Source organism: Salvelinus sp. IW2-2015, linkage group LG4q.2 (assembly GCF_002910315.2).
Source record: "Salvelinus sp. IW2-2015 linkage group LG4q.2, ASM291031v2, whole genome shotgun sequence".
Lineage (NCBI taxonomy): Eukaryota > Metazoa > Chordata > Actinopteri > Salmoniformes > Salmonidae > Salvelinus > Salvelinus sp. IW2-2015.
The window spans coordinates 15,735,079-15,758,660 of NC_036843.1; the positions used below are offsets into that span (position 1 = coordinate 15,735,079).

Sequence of the window (23,582 nt, forward strand, 5' to 3'; positions counted from 1 at the left end):
GCAACCACCGCTGGGGTTACTGCATTTTTCAAGATTGCGTTCCACAATATAATATAACCAGTTGATATAAATCAATAAATAGTAGTTTCAATAAATTCATCTTTAATGACATTTGCTTTTTTATTATAATTATATTTATATTTATATGGAGAAATACAGCAATTAAGATTTGTTATCTGTAATGATTATTATAAAATAGGCATTGTTGCTGATCTGTTGGCATATACAGTAGATAAATGCACACATTTTCCCACCCACTAAAGTACTTGAGTAAAAAAAAAGTAAAATGCCCATCCCAACTCTCTAGTAGAGAGATAATGTGGCTTCGCATCACTCCCTCAGAATCTCCCTCTCTTCTATGTAACCGGTTACAACTCTGAAACCCTTCTCCTATTCTATGCAACAATACCATGCAGAATAGTGTTCTCTATCATTCACTGATCTGTCGGCCCTAAGAAAAAGAAAACAGAACAGTCTCGCTGAGCAGCCCCCTTTTTTCCCCCCCACACAGTCTCACTGATTCCCCTCTGCAGATGAGAACTATCGTTGATAGGGGAGTAAGAATATGGCTATTTTGCTTTTGAAAAGCAGCAGTCCAATTGTTCTCTTGGTCTTCTCAAACTCATATTGCACATGAGAGGAGGCCGTCTGAAGTGCAAAGCCTGACTTCCTCAGGGTCACAATAAGCTATAGTGGAATGAAACTGCCCACTTGAATCATTATTTTAATCACCCTGCCCCTCCAGCTAAGTACACTACAGCTAAGCGCTTACCTTTCCAAGTCCCGGCCCACCTGACTTAAAGCACTTTTATGACTGAGAGGGACATTTCTCCTGTCCTTACAATGATTCCTGTCAGACAAGGAACATTAAGCCTCAATGCAATCTGGCTTGTCGTGGAGATTGCTTTTTCTTGTTTCTTTTTTTTCTGGGATATTATATACATGACAATTTAATAGAGTTAATCTGCTTTCTTTCTTCACTTTGCCTTTTATCTTTTCTCCTTGATTTGGGCTGCCTTTAATCTCTTCTCTCTCTCAACAACTTTGCTTGGCCAAACGTCCCTCATTGCGTCGGTTCTACCTCTTCAGGCGTTTTTCAGGCTGTTCTTAGCTCGTCACTCACAACCTCCATCAGCCCTAGCTAACTCCTCAGATGTGTCTTTGTCTGTTGGGAACAGCATACTGACTTCCAGCACCTTCATCTCTCATTAACCAGTGATCAGCAACATCTCACTGCGACTATTACAACCTGTCAACGGAAATCAGGATAGATTAACTTCCACCTCGTTCAATAAGCTCCTGTAATCCTCATAATGCATACAGACCTTCTTGTTTTCTTAAGACATCCTACATTCTGGGGTGGCAGGTAGCCTAGTGGTTAGAGCGTTGGACTAGTAATAGAAAGGTTGCAAGATCGAATCCCTGAGCTGACAAGGTAAAAATCTGTCGTTCTGTCCCTGAACAAGGCAGTTAACCCACTGTTCCTAGGCCGTTATTGAAAATAAGAATTTGTTCTTAACTGACTTGCCTAGTTAAATAAAGGTTAAAATAAATAAAACAATTCAATTCTACCGCCTCTACTTAGCAGCTTTACCATTGGTTTTACATGGTAGACTCACATGATTCTCCAAGCCCTTTAAATCGCTTTAATGTGCCGCCCGTGGCAGAGTGTTTTAATTGGAACGGATTACAGAAGTGACAGGAGGCAAGAGGAGCTGTATTTAAACAGCTCATTTAGGGTGTAAAACGTTCAGTATCACAGAGAGGAAGAGGCTAGAAATGACCTTCAGAACATGGAAGAGTAATAGGCTGGCCTGGTTTAACAAGTAGGATTAGCCTAGTTTAAAGTTGATAGCAAAAATGTGCCAATGTGATATGCTTAGAACACCCATTGATAATAGTGATGAGGGGAAAAATTGATACAGTTACATATCGGGATATAATTTTTTACGATATATCGTATCATTTTGACAATTATTAGTTTTGCACTATTTGTCTGAACCTTTACCAAAACTCCAGTATTTTTCCTGCAAAACGTATTTTTAAATAGGGAGCCAATTTGATTTCAGCACTTTTATTTACATGACTGATCAAAAATTGTTTTCTCATGGCTCTCTCTTGTCCCTCTGCAGCAGACATATGGTCAGCATATGTTGAACATGGAATCTCAATAAAATCACAGTATTGAATCGCAATACTGTCACGCCTGCTCCCGCTCTCCCTCTCTGGCGCTCGAGGGCGCCAGGCTGCCCTTCATTACGCACACCTGTCACAATCATTATGTGCGTAAGCGCTCACTGGACTCACCTGTACTTAGTTGATTGCCTTCCCTGTTTCTGTCTGCTCCCCTGTTTGTTCCCTGTGTCTGCATTAATGTCGTTATGTGTTCATGTCGACACTGTTTTGTCCTGTTCCATGTCCGTTGGTAATTAAAATCAAATCAAATCAAATTTTATTAGTCACATACACATGGTTAGCAGATGTTAATGCGAGTGTAGCGAAATGCTTGTGCTTCTAGTTCCGACAATGCAGTAATAACCAACAAGTAATCTAACCTAACAATTCCACAACTACTACCTTATACACCCACACACAGTGTAAAGGGATAAAGAATATGTAATAAAGATATATGAATGAGTGGTGGTACAGAACGGCATGGCAAGATGCAGTAGATGGTATAGAGTACGGTATATACATATGAGATGAGTACTGTAGGGTATGTAAACATAAAGTGGCATAGTTTAAAGTGGCTAGTGGTACATGTATTACATAAAGATGGCAAGATGCAGTAGATGATATAGAGTACAGTATATACATATGAGATGGGTAATGTAGGGTATGTAAACATTATATTAAGTGGCATTGTTTAAAGTGGCTAGTGGTACATTTTTACATAATTTCCATCAATTCCCATTTTTAAAGTGGCTGGAGTTGAGTCAGTATGTTGGCAGCGGCCGCTAAATGTTAGGTGGCTGTTTAACAGTCTGATGGCCTTGAGATAGAAGCTGTTTTTTCAGTCTCTCGGTCCCTGCTTTGATGCACCTGTACTGACCTCGCCTTCTGGATGATAGCGGGGTGAACAGGCAGTGGCTTGGGTGGTTGTTGTCCTTGATGATCTTTATGGCCTTCCTGTGACATGGGTGGTGTAGGTGTCCTGGAGGGCAGGTAGTTTGCCCCCGGTGATGCGTTCTGCAGACCTCACTACCCTCTGGAGAGCCTTACGGTTGTGGGCGGAGCAGTTGCCGTACCAGGCGGTGATACAGCCCGACAGGATGCTCTCGATTGTGCATCTGTAGAAGTTTGTGAGTGCTTTTGGTGACAAGCCGATTTTCTTCAGCTCCTGAGGTTGAAGAGGCGCTGCTGCGCCTTCTTCACAACGCTGTCTGTGTGGGTGGACCAATTCAGTTTGTCCGTGATGTGTACACCGAGGAACTTAAAACTTTCCACCTTCTCCACTACTGACCCGTCGATGTGGATAGGGGGTGCTCCCTCTGCTGTTTCCTGAAGTCCACAATTATCCCTTTGTTTTGTTGACGTTGAGTGTGAGGTTATTTTCCTGACACCACACTCCGAGGGCCCTCACCTCCTCCCTGTAGGCCGTCTCGTCGTTGTTGGTAATCAAGCCTACCACTGTAGTGTCATCCGCAAACTTGATGATTGAGTTGGAGGCGTGCATGGCCACGCAGTCGTGGGTGAACAGGGAGTACAGGAAGGGCTCAGAACGCACCTTGTGGGCCCCAGTGTTGAGGATCAGCGGGGTGGAGATGTTGTTACCTACCCTCACCACCTGGGGCGGCCCGTCAGGAAGTCCAGGACCCAGTTGCACAGGGCGGGGTCGAGACCCAGGGTCTCGAGCTTGATGACGAGTTTGGAGGGTACTATGGTGTTAAATGCTGAGCTGTAATCGATGAACAGCATTCTCACATGGGTATTCCTCTTGTCCAGATGGGTTAGGGCAGTGTGCAGTGTGGTTGCGATTGCGTCGTCTGTGGACCTATTGGGTCGGTAAGCAAATTGGAGTGGGTCTAGGGTGTCCGGTAGGGTGGAGGTGATATGGTCCTTGACTAGTCTCTCAAGCACTTCATGATGACGAAAGTGAGTGCTACGGGGCGGTAGTCGTTTAGCTCAGTTACCTTAGCTTTCTTGGGAACAGGAACAATGGTGGCCCTCTTGAAGCATGTGGGAACAGCAGACTGGGATAAGGATTGATTGAATATGTCGTAAAACACACCAGCAGCTGGTCTGCGCATGCTCTGAGGACGCGCTGGGAATGCCGTCTGGGCCTGCAGCCTTGCGAGGGTTAACACGTTTAAATGTTTTACTCACCTTCGGCTGCAGTGAAGGAGAGCCCGCAGGTTTGGTAGGGGCCGTGTCAGTGGCACTGTATTGTCCTCAAAGCGGCAAAAAAGTTGTTTAGCCTGTCTGGGAGCAAGACATCCTGGTCCGCGACGGGGCTGGTTTTCTTTTTGTAATCCGTGATTGACTGTAGACCCTGCCACATACCCTCTGTGTCTGAGCTGTTGAATTGCGACTCGATTTTGTCTCTGTACTGGACTTAGCCTGTTGATTGCCTTGCGGAGAGAAATAGCTACACTGTTTGTATTCGGTCATGCTTCCGGTCACCTTGCCCTGGTTAAAAGCATGGTTCGCGTTTCAGTTTCACGCGAATGCTGCCGTCAATCCACGGTTTCTGGTTTGGGAATGTTTTAATCGTTGCTGTGGGTACGACATCGTCAATGCACTTCCTAATGAACTCGCTCACCGAATCAGCAAATTCGTCAATATTGTTTGTTGGACGCAATGCGGAACATATTCCAATCCGCGTGATCGAAGCAGTCTTGAAGCGTGGATTCAGATTGGTCGGACCAGCGTTGAACAGACCTGAGCGGGGAGCTTGTTGTTTTAGTTTCTGTTTGTAGGCTGGAATCAACAAAATGGAGTCGTGGTCAGCTTTTCCGAAAGGGGGGCGGGGGAGGGCCTTATATGCGTCGCGGAAATTAGTATAACAATGATCTAGGGTTTTTCCAGCCCTGGTAGCACAATCGATATGCTGATAGAATTTAGGGAGTTTTGTTTTTAGATTAGCCTTGTTAAAATCCCCAGCTACGATGAATGCAGCCTCAGGGTGTGTGGTTTCCAGTTTACAAAGAGTCAGAATAAAGTTCGTTCAGGGCATCGATGTGTCTGCTTGGGGGGAAATATATACGGCTGTGATTATGATTGAAGAGAATTCCCTTGGTAGATAATGCGGTCGACATTTGATTGTGAGGAGTTCTAGATCAGGTGAACAGAATGACTTGAGTTCCGTGGTGTTGTTATGATGATCACACCACGTCTCGTTAATCATAAGGCATCCCCCCCGCCTCTTCTTACCAGAAAGATGTTTGTTTCTGTCGGCGCGATGCGTGAAGAAACCAGCTGGCTGCACCGACTCCGTTAGCGTCTCTTGAGTTAGCCATGTTTCCGTGAAGCAGAGCACGTTGCAATCTCTGATGTCTCTCTGGAATGCTACCCGTGCTCGGATTTCATCAACCTTATTGTCAAGAAGACTGGACATTGGCGAGTAGTATGCTAGGGAGTGGAGCGCGATGTGCCCGTCTCCCGAAGCCTGACCACGAGACCGCCTCGTTTTCCCCTTTTACGGCGTCGCACAGGGTCGCCGGCTGGGATCAGATCCATTGTATGGTGGAAGGCAAAACACTGGATCCGTTTCGGGAAAGTCATATTCCTGTAGGAACGATGATGAGTTGACGTTAATCGTATATTTCAGTAGTTCCTCCGACTGTATGTAATGAAACCTAAGATTACCTGGGTACCGATGTAAAGAAATAACACATAAAAAAACAAAATACTGCATATTTTCCAAGGAACGAGAAGCGAGGCGGCCATCTCTTTTCGGCGCCGGAAGTCTTAAATGTTCACTCCTGTACCTGCTTCTCGTCTACCAGCGTCGATCCTTACAAATCCATATAGACACGTGAGAATCACAATACATATCATATCGGCACCTAAGTATTATGATAATAATGTATTGTGAGGTCCCTGGCAATTCCTTGCGCTAATTGACAAGGTAGAAAACCAGCATGCTATCATAATCCAAAAGTCTCTATGAACATTTTTAACTTGTTATGGATAGGGGGCAGCATTTTCACATTTGGATGAAAAGCGGTGCCCAGAGTAAACTGCCCGCTACTCAGTCCCAGTTAGTAATATATGCATATTATTAGTAGATTTGGATAGAAAACACTCTGACGTTTCTAAAACTGTTTGAAGGATGTCTGTGAGTATAATATAACTCACATGGCAGGCGAAAACCTGAGAAAAATACAACCAGGAAGTGGGAAATCTGAGGTTTGTAGGTTTTCAACTCTTGGCCTATCGAATACACAGTGTCTATGGGGTCATTTTGCGCTTCCTAAGGCTTCCACTAGATGTCAACAGTCTTTAGAAACGTGTTTGATGCTTCTACTTGTGAAGTGGGGCCGAATGAGAGGGGAATGAGTCGGTGCTCTGGCAGAATGCCAGGAGCTCGTAACGCTCGTTCACGTGAGTGCGAGCTCTGTTCCATTGCTTTTCTGAAGACAAAGGAATTCTCCCCTCCCTCTTTTCCGACTTGCCCGATCATGAACCAGCTCTCCCTCCCCCTCTTCCCCTCTGTTTGGCTGGTTCATCTGCGTCGACCAGCTCTCCACGATCGCTATGGATCGACCGCAGTCCGACAATACGCACGCGCACCGTAGCGGGCGCGGGAGTCCCGCTCATGCCCATGCCCGCATATCCGACCAACGTTAACGACGCTGAGGATGTTCAACAGTGATGGTGTCTCACCACACCCGGCCCGGTTGGAACATTATTGAAGAATTATGTTAAAAACATCCTAAAGATTGATTCTATACWTCGTTTGACATGWTTCTACYGACTGTAATATGACTTTTCYTCTGAACTTTTGCCTGGACCTGCCCGCGCGTCGTGAGTTTAGATTGTATACTGAACGCGCGAACCAAAAGGAGTAATTTGGACATAAATGATGGACTTTATGGAACAAATCAAACATTTATTGTGGAACTGGGATTCCTGGGAGTGCATTCTGATGAAGATCATCAAAGGTAAGTGAATATTTATAATGCTATTTCTGACTTATGTTGACTCCAACATGGCGGATATCTCTTTGGGTTGAGGCAAAAGGCGTCGTTAGTTTTTGCCTGCCTCACTATCATACACAGGAAGAGTAAATCACGGGAAAAACAGAGCTCCGAAAGACGTGTGTCACAAAACAAACAATACCTCACAGCGATGGGGTGCATAGAACTGAACTAAATAGTGTGTGATAATGAAATACAGGTGTGTGAACAGGTGATTTAGAATTCAAGTGATTGGGATCTGGAGAGTGAGCTGCATTCGGGGGATCTAGGTGTTTGAGGGTGTGAGTTGGAAGCAGACGTTACATCAAAAGTTAAAGGAAAAAGTTGTGGCTAAACAACTACAGTAACATTTGACATCCAATGGCCTCTAAGACTTTCCAGTCCGGTTTCAGGCCTAACCACAGAACAGAAACGGCCCTCGTCAAAGTGGTAAACAACCTATTTTCAGCTGACGTCGTCCTCCTTGACCTCAGTGCCGCCTTCAACACGGTTGACCACAGCATCATCCTGGGTCGATTGAAGGAACACATACAGTACCAGTCAAAAATGTGGACACATCTACTCATTCCAGGGTTTTCTACGCTGAAGAATTATAGTGAAGACATCAAAACTATGAAATACCACATATAGAATCATGTAGTAACCAAAAAAGTGTTAAACAAATCTAAATATATTTTATATGTATGATTCTTCAAAGTAGCCAGTCTTTGCCTTGATGACAGCTTTGCACACTCTTGGCATTCTCTCAACCAGCTTCATCAGGAATGCTTTTCCAACAGTCTTGAAGGAGTTCCCACACATGCTGAGCACTTGTTGGCTGCTTTCCTTCACTCTGCGGTCCAACTCATATCAAACCATCTCAATTGGGTTGTGGTAGGGTGATTGTGGAGGCCAGGTCATCTGATGCAGCACTCCATCACTCTCCTTCTAGTTCATCTCATACCTTTCCAACCGCACACGATATGTTGCCATAGGAAATGCCATGTCAGAACCCATCACAATCACCTATGGTGTCCCTCAAGGCTCTGTCTTAGGCCCCATCCTGGTCTCCTAATCAGGAAATGCACCATTCAATTCCACCGCTAGGCTGGCGAAATACAGATCTTCATAAAAACAACCCTGGACTCCCTCTCTTCCATAAATACCCTCACCAGCTTTCTGGATGACGTTAAGGCCTGGATGTCAAACAGCCTACTACAACTCAACAATACTAAAACAGGAGCAATCCTCCCCATCACGTCAAAATCACTCCCATCACTCCGCCACCGGCCACTCCGTCCCATTTTCCTCCTCCGTGGAGTGTTACTGGACCCCTACCTCAGTTTCTCCGACCACATAAAATTTGTCTGCAAAAAATAATTATTTCACCTGAGAAACATCACCTGGTTCTGTTCTGTTCTCTGCAAACCTGATCAGGAAAAGCTGGTTAACTTTCTCAGCCCCTCCCAACTCAATTACTGCATTGCCCTCCTTGGTGTCCTGCCCTCAAAAAGCATCCACAGGCTGCAGCTCCTCACGGGAACCCAGAAATCTGCTGACATCACCCCACTCTCTCCACTGGCTACCCTTCCAATTCAGAATCAACTTCAAAATCCTCCTGTTAGTCTTTAAAAACCGTCAATGCCTCTGGTCCCCAATACCTCAGTGAACTCCTCAGCCCCAAACAGCCTTCGCGTTCACTCGGATCATATGATCAAAGACTTCTTGCAGTTCCAAAAACACGTCTAAAAACAGTAAGTGACTGAGCATTCTGTCCGAGCATCCCCCCCCAACCTCCGCATGCCCCAGACCACCACTGCCTTTTAAATCTGAGCTCAAAATACTTCTTCAAACTGGCTTTCGCTTAATGTCTTCTATGTTGAGGTGTTTTTAGTTGGTCTTATATGTTAGTTTCAAGTTCTATTGTCTTGTCCTTGTCACTTTTTTAATTTTGTATCTTGGATAGTACTAGACTGCTAGCTATCGTTTAATTTGTCGGCTAATGTTTTTAGCCCTTCTATTAAAGCATTTTTTTATTTTAATGCTTGCTTTCATTTGAAAGAACCTTTTGATTTACATCGGAATGTATTATTACATCTCACAATTCTAGTAAACATGCTTGGACAATCCGTCTTGTGGTGGTGATGTCATTGTAATGATCATTAGGGTTACCCCATGCGTACGCTACACACTCTGAGCCATTAGCATCGAGGCATAATTGGCTTGAGGGTAATGGGACGTTACATTCAAAATACATTCAAATATAGCTAGACAAAAATAGTCTAAAAACACCTGAAAAACTGACTGGAAAGAAAATAGTATGTCCCTATTTTCCTAACCATCTATCAAACTTACTTGAATAACATGTTCTCCTTTTTCTCTCTTCTCTCCTGTTTTAAAAGGGTTTAATATCATCCTTATCCACTCAGACAGTTGGAGCTGTTCAAATATTGAAAATATAATACTTTTTTCTCTCTTTTACAAACTCACAGTCCTATCTTGTTCTGGGTTGTGTTGTGCCCTGATTTTAAATAACAAAGGGAGCATCCCTGTCAGAGATGAAAAGGGCATTTTGGTCAGCTTCTGTCAGTTCATCTCCATTTTTACAGATCAGATGGTTCTGTTCCTCTCCACAGCAAAGACTCTTTCATATTGTGAAAATACTCTCTGAATATATCATTATAGGGGGATTAAAAATAGATAAAATTGATGAAAAATCCTGTCTGGGATTTATCCCGGTCATTGAAATATACAGTGCCTTCAGAAAGTATATCCCCTTGACTTATTCCATATTTTGTTGTTACTGCCTGAATTCAAAATGGATGAAATCTTTTTTGTCTCTCTCACCCATCTACACACGGTACCTCATAATGACAAATTGAAAATATGTTTTTTGATATTTTTGCTAATTTATTGAAAATGAAATACAGAAATATCAAATTTACTTAAGTATGTACACTTCTGGGTGAATACTTTGTAGAAGCACCTTTAGCAGTGATTACAGCTGTGAGGCTTCTTGGGTATAAGTCTCTAAGAGCTTTCCACACCTGGATTGTGCAACATTTGCCTATTTATTATTTTCTAAATTCTTCAAGCTCTGTCAAATTGGTTGTTAATCATTGGTAGATAACCATTTTCAAGTGTTGCCGTAGATTTAAGTCAAAATTGTAACTCAGACACTCAGGAAAATTCACAAACTTTATTTAGGTTATTGTCCTGCTGAAAAGGGAATTCTTCCAGTGTCTGGTGGAAAACAGACTGAACCTGTACTTTTTTTATCCTGAAAAAGGCCTTACCAATTACAGGCATACCCATAACATGATGCAGCCACCTCTTTGCTTGAAAATATGGAGAGTGGTACTCAGTAATGTTTGGGGCAAATCCAATACAACACATAACACTATGTATTCAGGACAACAAGTGAATTGCAGTATTACTTTAGTGCCTTCTTGCAAACAAGATGCGTTGGAAATGTTGTTGGCTGCTAATCTGGTTCAGTTCCATAGGTGGCACTTTGTGCTCTTTTCAAGGGATGTGTCCCAATCTATTAAAGGACCTAGGATCCATGTGTACAGGGGTGGTCTGCCAGTCACTGGGACGATAACCCAACTTGGGATGAGGGGAGGTTTTAGCAGGTGGAATATTGGAGGGCAAGTGTAGGTTTACTCAGTTGCATCTGCAGTATGCTTAACAGTGAAAATATCATGGTACAACTACAGTGCATTCGGAAACTATTTAGACCCTTTGACTTTTTCCGCATTTTGTTACGTTACAGTCTTATTCTAAAATGGATCAAATATTTTTTTTCCTTCGGCAATCTACACACAATCCCCCATAATGACAAAGCAAAAATAGGTTTTTAGAAATGTGTGAAAATGTATTAAAAATAAATAACTGATATCACATTTATGTAAGTATTCAGACCATTTACTCAGTATTTTGTTGAGTTTTTACCCATTCTTCTCTGCAGATCCTGTCAAGCTCTGTCAGGTTGGATTGGTGAGTGTCGTTAGACAGCTATTTTTAGATCTCTGCAGAGATGTTCGATCAGACATTGAGCACTTGTTAGCTGCTTCTTCCTTCACTCTGCGGTCCAACTCATCCCAACTCATCCCAAACCATCTCAATTGGGTTGAGGTCGGGTGATTGTGGAGCCCAGGTCATCTGATGCAGCCCTCCATCACTCTCCTTCTTGGTCAAGTAGCCCTTGATCTAATCAAATGTTTTTTGTCACATACACGTGTTTAGCAGATGTTATTGCGGGTGTAGCAAAATGCTTGTGCCTCCAGTTTCCAATAGTGCAGCGATATCTAACAAGGAATATCTAATAATTCCACAACAAATACCTAATAAACACAAATCTAAGTGAAGGAATGGAATTAAGAATATATAAATATATGGACAGGTAATGTTAGAGCGGCATAGACTGAGAGATAGAATACAGTATATACATATGAGATGAGTAATACAAGAGATGTAAACATTATTTAAAGTGACTATTTTTACATTTATTAAAGTGGCCAATGATTTCAAGTCTGTGTGTGTAGGCTGCAGCCTCTCTGTGCTACTGATGGCTGTTTAACGGTCTGATGGCCTTGAGATAGAAGCTGTTTTTCAGTCTCTCGGTCCCAGCTTTGATACACCTGTACTGACTTCGCCTTCTGGATGATAGCGGGGTGAACAGGCAGTGGCTTGGGTGGTTGTTATCCTTGATGATCTTTTTGGCCTTCCTGTGACATCGGGTGCTGTAGGTGTCATGAAGGGCAGGTAGTTTTCCCCCGGTGATGCGTTGTGCAGACCCCACCACCCTCTGAAGAGCCCTGTGGTTGTGGGCGGTGCAGTTGCCGTACCAGGCGGTGATACAGCCCGACTGGATGCTCTCAATTGTGCATTTATAAACATTTGTGTGGGTTTTAGGTGACAAGCCAAATTTCTTCAGCCTCCTGGGGTCGAAGAGGGGCTGTTGCACCTTCTTCACCACACTGTCTGTGTGGGTGGACCATTTCAGTTTGTCGGTGATCTGTATGCCGAGGAACTTAAAACTTTCCACCTTCTCAACTGGTGTCCCGTTGATGTGGATCGGGGGGTGCTCCCTCTGCAGTTTCCTGAAGTCCACAATCATCTCTTTGTTTTGTTGAAGTTTAGTGTGAGGTTATTTTCCTGACACCATACTCCCAGAGCCCTCACTTCCTCCCTGTAGGCTGTCTCATTGTTGTTGGTAATCAACCCTACTACTGTTGTGTCATCTGCAAACTTGATGATTGAGTTGGAGGCGTGCATGGCCAAGCAGTCATGGGTGAACAGGGAGTACCGGAGGGGGCTGAGCACGCACCCTTGTGGTGGGGTTGGGGGTGGCCCGTCAGCAAGTCCAGGACCCAATTGCACAGGGCAGGGTTAAGACCCAGGGCCTCGAGCTTAATGATGAGCTCGGAGGGTACTATAGTGTTGAATCCTGAGCTATAGTCAATGAACAGCATTCTTACATAGGTATTCTTCTTGTCCAGATGAGAGGGCAGTGTGACGGGGATTGCATTGTCTGTGGACCTTTTTGGGCGCTAAGCAAATTGGAGTGGGTCTATGGTGACAGTTAAGGTGGACCTGATATGATCCTTGTCTCGCAAAGCACTTCATGATGACAGAAGCGAGTGCTAAGGGGCGATAGTAATTTTGTTCAGTTACCTTTGCTGCCTTTTGTACAGGAACACTGGTGGCCATCTTGACGCATGTTGGGACAACAGACTGGGATAGGGAGAGATTGAATATGTCCGTAAACACACCAGCCAGCTCGTCTGCGCATGCTCTGAGGATGCGGCTAGGGATGCCATCTGGGCCGGCAGCCCTGCGAGGATTAACATGTCAAATGGCTTACTCACGTCGGACATGGAGAAGGAGAGCTCACCGTCCTTGGTAATTGGCCGCGTCGGTGGCACTGTTATTCTCAAAGCGGGCAAAGAAGGTGTTTTGCTTGTCTGGGGGCAATGCGTCGGTGTCCGCGACGTAGCTGGTTTTCCTTTTTGTATTCCGTGATTGTCTGTAGACCCTGCCACATACATCTCGTGTCGAGCCGTTGAATTGCGACTCCACTTTGTCTCTATACTAACGTTTCGCCTGTTTGATTGCCTTATGGAGTAAATGACCACACTGTTTGTATTCTGCCATATTGTCCAGTCAGAGCCTGGAGGTGTGTTTGGTCATTGTCCTGTTTAAAAACAAATGATAGTCCCACTAAGCGCAAACCAGCAGAATGCTGTCGTAGCCATGCTGGTTAAGTGTGCCTTGAATTCTAAATAAATCACCGACAGGGTCACCAACAAAGCACCCCAACACCATCACACCTCCTCCTCCATGCTTCACCGTTGGAACTACACATGCGGAATCATCCGTTGACCTACTCTGCGTCTCACAAAGACAGCTGGAACCAAAAATCTCAAAATTGGACTCATCAAACCAAAGGAGAGATTTCCACCGGTCTAATGTCAATTGCTCGTGTTTCTTGGCCCAAGCAAGTCTCTTCGTCTTATTGGTGTCCTTTAGTAGTGGTTTCTTTGCAGTTATTCAACCATGAAGGCCTGATTCACGCAGTCTCCTCTGAACAGTTGATGTTGAGATGTGTCTGTTACTTGAACTCTTTGAAGCATTTATTTGGGCTGCAATTTCTGAGGCTGGTAAGGCTCTAATGAACTTATCCTCTGCAGCAGAGGTAACTCTGGGTCTTCCTTTCCTGTGACGGTCCTCATGAGAGCCAGTTTCATCATAGCGCTTGATGTCACTACACAACTGATTGGCTCAAACGCATTAAGATGGAAAGAAATTCCACATATGAACTTTTAACAAGGCACACCTGTTAATTAAAATGCATTCCAGGTGACTACCTCAAAAAGCTGGTTGAGAGAATGCCAAGTTTGTGCAAAGCTGTCTGCCTTGTGTTATTTCATAGTTTTGATGTCTTCACTATTAATTATTCTACAAGGTAGAAAATTGTAAAAAATTAAGAAAAACCTTTGAATGAGTGAGTTTTTCCAAAATGTTGACTGGTACTGTATATTGATGCTTACATATACTGACCAAGTGAGATATATGTTCTTATTAACATTGCAAATAGAGGAACTAACAGTACAGATAGATAGCAATACAAACTGTACCATAGAGGCACAGAATAAGTTAAAAGGAAAAACCAAATGAACTGGAGGAAGTTATTCAAGAAAGAGCAAGTGTAATATATTATTTTATATATATACAGTATATATAGAAATGCTACCAAAAATGATTTACAGAAACTTCTTACAGAGATGAGGCAGTCATTTTAAAACATCATGTTAAACACATTATTGCACACCGAGTAAGTCCATGCATCATATTATGTGACTTGTTAAGCAAATGTTTACTCCTGAACATATTTAGGCTTGACAAAACAATGAGGTTATTGACTCAAGACATTTCACCTTTTCGTTTTTGGTTCATTTGTAAACATTTCTAAAAACAAAATGCAATTTTACATTATGGGGTATTGTGTGTAGGCCAAAAAAAATCTAAAATGAATTCATTTTAAATTCAGGCTGTAACAACAAAATGTGGAGAAAATCAAGGGGTGTGAATACTTTCTCAAGGCCCTGTAGAATTGGAAGGATGTGAATTCTCACAGGACAGGAGTTGCATGTATTCAAACTTTGTGGACATACGCTTACAGAACGTGCGCAATAACCACTATAATATTGTCTTTGGTATAAACTGTTGAAGAGAAAGCACATGATTCCTATCTGATGACACTGTATTGTTTCTTCCACATGATGTGTAAATGAACGATGTCCTCTGCATCTGCTGGTTGTCTGATTTACTGAGTTTCCCATAGCAAAGCTGCTCTATATTCCCCAGTCGTTATGTACCATGGTGTGGCCCCTCCACAATGTCGTGCCATGGCATGGCCTCCATCCTGTACTAACACGGGCCACACAGCAGGTCCTTGTCCCTGAGCCGATGCATTGACTGTGGATGGGATTGTTGTGGGCCGCTGTGGGCTGTCTCCAGGGTTAGCCTAATGTGTGTTACAGTGACAGGCTCTGTTGGAGTATAACAACGTGTTCCAGATTAGCCGGAGCGGGGCAAGGTTTTAAATAGACCAGTAATGATGCAGTAGGCCCAGACAGAGAGCGGTTTTAGATGGGCTGTTCCAGCATTATAATAACAAGTTAGAGCATGGTGAAGACAGCTCCACTTCCCTGACTCAGAACCCAGTCAGTTCGATTGTTCGTTTAACCCTGTTTGGACATGGATTCAAGGGCAGCAAGAGAGCTTTTTGAGTCTTCAAAACATTAGCCTACTTTTAAGCTGTGTTTGGACATCCAGCTTTTTGAAAATCATTTGACCACACTCACCACAGAGTTTCTGAATGTTCACTTTTTAATTCTGTTAACAAGCCTTCAAGAACCTGGGTTGGTACCAAGTGAGCAAACTCTCCAGAATTTACCTTAACATGCTATTCAAATCCAAAGATGGCCTCCTGGGTATTTTGACATTCGTATAAAGTGAACCCTGCTCTACATTAATGCCCTGGGGGTTAAGTTGCAACCCCCCCCCTAACATTATTACATGTCATCGGAGACCTTGGCTCCATTGTCAAAGTAAACAAAACAAAACATTGTGATAAAACAAATGTCTCCTAAAGGTGGTTCACGTTATCATGATTATGTTCTCATTCACTTGAGACTCTAGAGTGTTCCACCAGATAATTCATATTTGAGATATGGGTTTTTACAAACAATCATGAAACTCAGAGTGAATTGAACAGCACGTAAATCATGAATTGATGTCAATTGCAGACTTTCAGTCATTTTCAGTGAGAAACCTTCCAAATACCATTCAACCATCATGGAGACACCGCCAAAGGTATTCCATGTGTAAGGCCAAATGTCAAACCCAAATCAATGTGAGAGGAAGCACCAAGTGGGACTTCCTATTCTCTCACATGCTCTTGTTAATGACACGATCTAATTCCCTCCAGTGGGTCAGGGGCTTATTGTTCTTAGCTGTGTACAGTCCTGTGGCCAGAAGGAAACTCATCTACCATACGCAGACACGAGAGGGAAATTTCCCAGACTTAGCTTACGCTTAAGGGAAATATTGTTGTGGTTGCTGAGATGGCAACACGAGTGACGTTAGCGAAAACATACATTGCCAAGATGCACAAATAATCATGTGAGAAGTGTGTAGGTTTGAGGTTTTGAAAACCCCTTCGCTACAATTCCCATTGTATGAGGATAGCTAGGAAAACATTTCAATGGAACAACATTTGCATTTAAATAAACAGAGCCTTAAACGAATATGATCCAAGGTAATCTACAGTAGGCCAATCCAAATTGTTAGCTTATGGATGCGTAATGAGAGTTCTGATCCAGCCAATGACAATGAAGGTTTGTTGAATGTGATGGACCACCCACAAGTGTGACCAAGACTGATAATATTATAACTCCGTTGCATAACACTACAGAGTTAACAACCTACATCATGAAGGACTTCCTACAGTATCTCATCTCAGTATTTGGTCTAAAGTAAAAGAGGAAATGGACTTAAAGGAGTCCACATCGAGATGCAAAAAAACATCTGAATGGTACAGGGCAGTTTTGATTACACATTACTGCCCACGGGACTGAGTTGGACCCAATATTTTCTCCTTACATGCACACGCCACTGTAGGAGGTTCTGAAACAGCATGATTACCCCTCATTCTTGGATCAGCTTCAGAACTCAAAATCACTCCACATTTTGTGCATGAACACACTTCTGTAGCTCTGAATTTGTTAACCCTCTTTCCATAAAGCACAAAGGTAGAGGAGGAAAATAAAGTGCTTGTCAGGCTTGGAAGATGAAAGGGATCTTTTTTTTTTGCACTGTTTGAATCTTTCTCTCGCACACTCTCTTTCTCCTACTCTATACGATGCATTTCAAAAGCTTTCGCCGGACCAGGTGGGTGAGACCCTCTTGGGAAATCAGACCCTTCAGTCCCCAGTCAGATCTGCTTTCCAGAGTGCCACTTTGGAGAGAGAGAGAGGGTTACCATGGTAATCCAAATGGGATGATGCAAAGAAAATACAGGGATCTAGCCCTACCTGTGTTATTGAAAAGATTGAAAAACAAGAGGGCTTGGTCCGACTTCAGACGATTCCACGAAAAGGCCACAAAGACCTGTCAGTAACCGATAGCAACCTATCCAGATGGTACTATGGAAACGAAACTCAGAACAGCGGAGTGACCTAAACGGGGCCTAATTATCCAGGATGATACAACGACAGATGGGGAGAGTGGAAACAGGGTCCTGGTTCTTGGGCTTGCATAAACAACAAAGGAGCACGTTGGCCCTTCCGTAAGATATCTGGCCGCTTGGATCCAGCTATGCACGCATGCAGTGGTCCGGACACATGACGGAACTCTGAGCAAGATGATCTGTAAACACAGAGCTTTGATCCCTGGAAAGACTCACATCTGGAATGTAGGGGGGTGAGGGAATAGCCCAGGACATTGTGGTGGTGTCCCAGGGCAGGATATGGATACAGGATAGTTGGCCCCGGCACATACCATGAGTGAGTTCCTCTTTGGCTCAACCACATCTGAGTTGATTTATACTTTCCCTCTTTCTCTAGATAGTCCTTTTAAGAGAAGATTATCTACCACAAGGTTTTAGGTATTTTTGATATCCACTTTTAGTGGATAGTCGACATCGGACTATAACCGCAGTTTAGTCGACATCGGACTGGAAGCAATATATCACCTTCATCAAGAAATGATTTTGCTATTTTCTTGTGCAAATTTCATCTGGCGACGTGTAAAAGGTGTCATCAATCTATAACCGCAGACGCTGACAATACCAATTAAGTCAGCTTTTTATTTTCTTGTAGTTATACTGCAGCTTATCATACTGTCAGACACTGTGTTGTTGGGTTAAAGAGGATAGCCCCCATTGGAAGTAAATTAAAGATAAGAGAACATATTTTGACTGGGTAACCTATGTTAATGTCAAAGGCCCGGCCACAAGAATGCCCAGTCCACAGTAGGCAGGGCTTTCTCTCAGGAAAAAAGTGCTTGTTATATTCTATTACTTTTCCTGATAAGCCTATGCTGTTTTTGGCACAAGCAGCCAATGGCTATTGTTAATGAACTATAGTCTGCATTCCTGAACACAGCTGCTATGGAGTAAACTTGTCACTCAATATGTCCAAAGCGGCACCTTTTTAGGAACATTTGGCATCTAACTTTATTCCATCAACAGCCTACTTTCTCCATTAAATATGACTTTTATCCTAAATATTACATTATTTTCTATCCACAGTGACGAATAAGAAGCCGTCCCATGTGTCCATCACCAAGGTGAAGCAGTTCCAGGGCTCATTGTCCTTCAGTAAGAGGTCAATGTGGACCATCGACCAGCTGAGGCAGGTCAACGGCTGTGACCCCAACAGAGTGAGTTTACAGTACACTGAACTTCTATCTCCAGGGATTCATTTTTCCTGACCACATGACCTGACTGTTTCAGCAGGACAAATTCCAAATCACCCCCTAGAGACTGGTTCATGCGTGCATTCTTTTTCTATCTCGCTTTGTTTCTATCATTCTGTCTCTTTTTCCAAGGACTGTCCGGAGTTTGACTTGGCGTTCGACAATGCCTTTGACCAGTGGGTGGCTGGTTCGGCCGGCGAGAAGTGCACCTTTATCCAGATACTCCACCACACTTGCCAGCGCTACAGCTCTCAGAGCAAGCCAGAGTTTGTCAACTGTCAACCCAAACTGCTGGGAGGTAAGAGACATACAGTGACAAGACACACGTGCTCTCTCTCGCTTTCGCTATCTGTATGAAAGTGTCAGAGCTAGTGTTCTCACTCAAAGGTTTGTGGACTGGTTTTTCGACTTCTAGAAAGGAAAAGTTGCATTTTAAGTCATTCTACTGGAAAGTACTTAATTCTGTATGTAGAGAATGTTCAGTTCTGATTTATATAACGACACTGAGTAATTATTCCCATTGGCTTTGCAGAATATTCATTTTGAGGATCATTTATCCTGAGACGATGGAAAAGCCAGTCCACTGAGAACTAACCTTTTGTCCCAAGGAATAAAAACACACTCCCACATCCTCTAAGTACTAAACATAAACACAAGCTTATTAAAAAACCATACTTCACATTCCTAAGTTAACAACGCAACCAATTCCCTTATGATTTGGCAACCTACACAAGTCATATGTAGTCATTTCCGGGGTGTAGCATGTTAGAGTTACAGGCAGAAGGTACTGGTTGAGATGGAAGTTTTCCTCTGTGTTCCAAGGAGTTGTGTAAGACCCTGCACCTCTTCTTAATCAGCTATTGATCTGTTTACCCTCTGTGTCCTCTAGCTCTGTGGTCTCTAGCTCTGTGGTCTCTAGCTCGGTGGTCTCTAGCTCGGTGGTCTCTAGCTCTGTGGTCTCTAGCTCTGTGGTCTCTAGCTCTGTGGTCTCTAGCTCTGCGGTCTCTAGCTCTGCGGCCTCTAGCTCTGCGGCCTCTAGCTCTGCGGCCTCTAGCTCTGCGGCCTCTAGCTCTGCGGCCTCTAGCTCTGCGGCCTCTAGCTCTGTGGCCTCTAGCTCTGTGGCCTCTAGCTCTGTGGCCTCTAGCTCTGTGGCCTCTAGCTCTGTGGCCTCTAGCTCCGTGGTCTCTCCCCATTGGTCTCTCCCCATTGGTCTCTAGCTCCATGGTCTCTCCCCAGTGGTCTCTAGCTCCATGGTCTCTCCTCAGTGGTCTCTAGCTCCATGGTCTCTCCTCAGTGGTCTCTAGATCCATGGTCTCTCCTCAGTGGTCTCTAGCTCCATGGCCTCTCCTCAGTGGTCTCTTGATGAATTTATCCATACTATTTCATCCTTCCACAAGATATTGTCCCGAAACAAATCTAGGATTGCTACCCAAGCTGGCTGGTCGTTCGTTCTACTGGTTCGGTTGCCAGAGACGCGACCCAGTCGTTCGTTCTAAATGTTCTATTGCCATACTGGCTGGCAACATTCGTATCTCTTTCTTGCTAGCTAGCAAACGACGGCTAACCTACAGTCACGTAAAACAATGCAGAAAGAATAACAACAGTAACGGCATTTGTTTAAGCTGTTTTCTATTGACATGTATTTGTATACATCCATAACAATGAGCTAATGAGGCTTGCAACTCCGTATTAGGAAGGTGTTCCTAATGTTTGGTATACTCAGTGAATGTTTCACCCTTATGCAACAACACATACAGTACCAGTCAAAAGTTTGGACACACCTACTCATTCCAGGGTTTTTCTTTATTTTTATTATTTTCTACATTGTAGAATAATAGTGAAGACATCAAAACTATAAAATAACACATATGGAATCATGTAGTAACCAAAAAAGTGTTAAACAAATCAAAATATATTTTACTTCAAAGGGTGCATCTCGAAGTAGCCACCCTTTGCCTTGATGACAGCTTTGCAGACTTTTGACATTCTCTCAACCAGCTTAAATGATTTTGTGTGTTTTTTCATAGTGTTCTAAAATGTAGAAAATAGTAAAAAATAAAGAAAAACCCTGGAATGAGTAGGTGTGTCCAAACTTCCGACTGGTACCCTAGGCCTATACATGTGTAGTACACATCAAACCCTTTACACAAAGCACTCGCAATATTGGTTTCTTATGGAACAGTAGCTCCAGTATTTGGCATCGGTTATTCGTTATTTTAATGTCAACCTGCTCAACCGGTAATTGACTTAAGAGATTAGTTTCACTATCATTATCCGATCCACAATTCTGTTATCAATTGAATACACGTTATATTAGATACAGGCTTTAGAAATAAATTAACCTGACATTGCCCTTCCTGCTCAGTCTTCTCATATGAAACTCTCATCTATGCCATAATGAGTAGCGTGACTGACAGCCCAGCCAGAGACCTAGTGACAGGAGGAGAGGATGCCCGAGTGCTGCCACCACTGTCCCCTCCAGTTTAAGTCTCACACCAGTGCAAAACAAAAATCATGACGCTGCTCAGGTGTGGGACAATAACTGTGTTGGACGCCTCTCTTCTGATTCACCTACCTGGGGATGACAGAAACCCAACTACAAAGTTATCAGTTTAGTGGAACAGGACCACAGTCAAGATTCATACACATATGCAGTAATATATTAGAAAGTCTGCTATAGGTATAGCTCAACCCTTTTGTGCAACAACAGTATTGTATTGCATAGCACTGTACTGTAGTAAAAATCAATTTAGCTACACTGGACTTGTACCTTCCCAGATTACAAGAATATTCCATCAGTCAATGTAACAATGAACAAGGTTCGTTCCATTGAACCTGAGCTGATTGTCACAAAGAACACAAATCGAGTCAATGGGTCAGAGGCACCATGTTGTCGTTTACACACTACCTTGTTGGGGTTGACATGGTCACTATAATGGTGCTTGTTGTTGTGTGTTGAAGGCTTGTATAGATTACTTGTTGTGACTAAGATGCCTTCGATAACATCTTATTACTTCTCAGCTAGAACACACAGGGGCTAATGACCCACTGGAGGATTCTGGGATATTGCTCTTTCATGCTGATTAGATTTGCCTTTATTAACACTGAACTATGAACAGAACAGAGACACTTACTCTACACTGGATCATCCTGACAGGCAATTATCTATTCTACACAAGATCTCCACTCAATACCTCGTCCTCTTTGTTAGCCGTGAAAACACAAAGAAATGGCTTGTCACTTTGCCACCGTTTGTATGCGGCAGAGTCGTATGTCTTAGTGAACATGATATTAATTGGCTGGTCTGATCTCCGGGACAGTTGTTGTTATGGGCTGAGAGGAGATTGTAAAGGCTTGATAGGACAGGACAAGGTCGACAGGCTTATTGTGGATTCTGTTAGTTTATGAGGAACCTTGTTCATCCTTTATCTAAGAGACATATTAGGCCTGCTGATTCACTCTGCCAGATGTACTTAATCTGAAGAAAGGTGTGGAATCATAATACAGAGGTGGGCTTTAAGAGGGGGGTGCTCTAAAACGCACTCCGTTGCTGTACTTCCCCTTGTGGTAGCGGGATGAACTACATACACAATGGATGTTGAGACAAAAAAGCGCATGAAATACACCTAATACTTGTTTCTCTTATTCATTGACTGGAAATTGAAACTACAGAGTGCAATTTTATTGCTATTGATTGAATAAAGACAGGCATATTTTTCTCATCAGACTTCCATCACGGTCACGTGTCATTGCTTGTCTCTGTACTCATCAGTGTTGTGTAGGTGTTTCCCTCAACTTACGAGGCAGAGGCATAGTCCCTTTTTAGATCTGTGTAGAGGAGATGTGGAGCCAGGCACTTGTTTCGGGATACTTGATGGGCCGTGTAATAGGGCCTGAAATAAAGCAGCATTGCTGGACTAATTTGGTTATCGCCTCGTTATCAGGCTAGACTGCCAAGCTGCAGCGCGCCCTCATCCCCATGATTCTCCCAGGCCTCTTTGCTTCAGTGGCAGATCTTGTCTTGGAATGGTGAGAGGGAGTTTAAAATGGTGCCTGCTTCTTTTATCACTTTTTGAATTCTAGGATGCTAAATGGTAATCTAGTTGTATTTTCTTGCCATTGAACCATTTTGGAAACTGTCATGCAAATGCCTACTGTCAGGATGGCACTTCAAGCACACATCTTTGCTCCATTGTAAACTGTTGTGAGATATCTTATGGGATACAGAACTAATACATCATGCAGTCAAATTAACCTCAAGTGAAACTTGTTAGAATACTGGCTACTTTTTCATCAATTTAATAACAAACAAAGCTTCATTTCTATTTAAACTGTCCCCTAACTTCCCTAATCAATTCCAGTTACCCTAAATTTAAATATGTATTTGTTTCATAATACCTTTTGTTAGAATGAAACCCTTTCAATAACATAACAAGTACATTACATTAGTTAACCAAAGTGAACCAAAATGACCATATTAGAGCAAACTGTACTGTGGATTAACAAGTAATATCCAAAATGTTGTAATCTCTTGGGTCCAACATAAAATAACAGTACAAACAGTACAAAATTCCTTTTCCATTTTCTTGTCACAGACGATGAAACTGTAGATTCAGTCGTTTTCTGTTGCAAGGTCTTTTTGAACAGAATGAGGAAAGAAGTTGTTATAAACAGTCGACGGCAAGGTCGGCATCTACTTTTACGAGGTAAGCACAGAAAACATTATATATTCAACTAAAATTATATATACTTTTACTAACAAGGCAGTTAAGTCCCTCAATCTGACAAGGACAGTAACATTCGGGTTGGGATGGTCATGGAATTTCTGGTGTCGGTGATTGGCGTGTCATATGTACGCGGTCAGTTTGGGGAAGCAAATTTTCACCATAAAAATTAACCTTTATAATAAAGCATTGCATGCATCATCACATTTGGAGACTTATGTAAGATACTACTATCCCGAATGTGATGAGA

At 43.0% G+C, this 23,582-nt stretch overlaps 1 protein-coding gene across 2 annotated transcripts in view; it reads left to right on the plus strand.

Moving 5' to 3' along the window:
* The window catches only part of LOC111963405 (syntaxin-binding protein 6-like), a 128,723-nt gene that overhangs the window by 85,014 nt on the left and 20,127 nt on the right, over positions 1-23,582 (plus strand). Inside the window, exons 3-5 of one of the 2 annotated variants that reach the window (XM_023986822.2) lie at positions 18,442-18,572; positions 18,741-18,906; positions 23,204-23,314. In XM_023986822.2, the coding sequence (XP_023842590.1) occupies positions 18,442-18,572; positions 18,741-18,906; positions 23,204-23,314 (408 nt within the window). The remainder of the gene's footprint in view (positions 1-18,441; positions 18,573-18,740; positions 18,907-23,203; positions 23,315-23,582) is intronic. The other variant, XM_023986823.2, reaches the window with a different exon arrangement.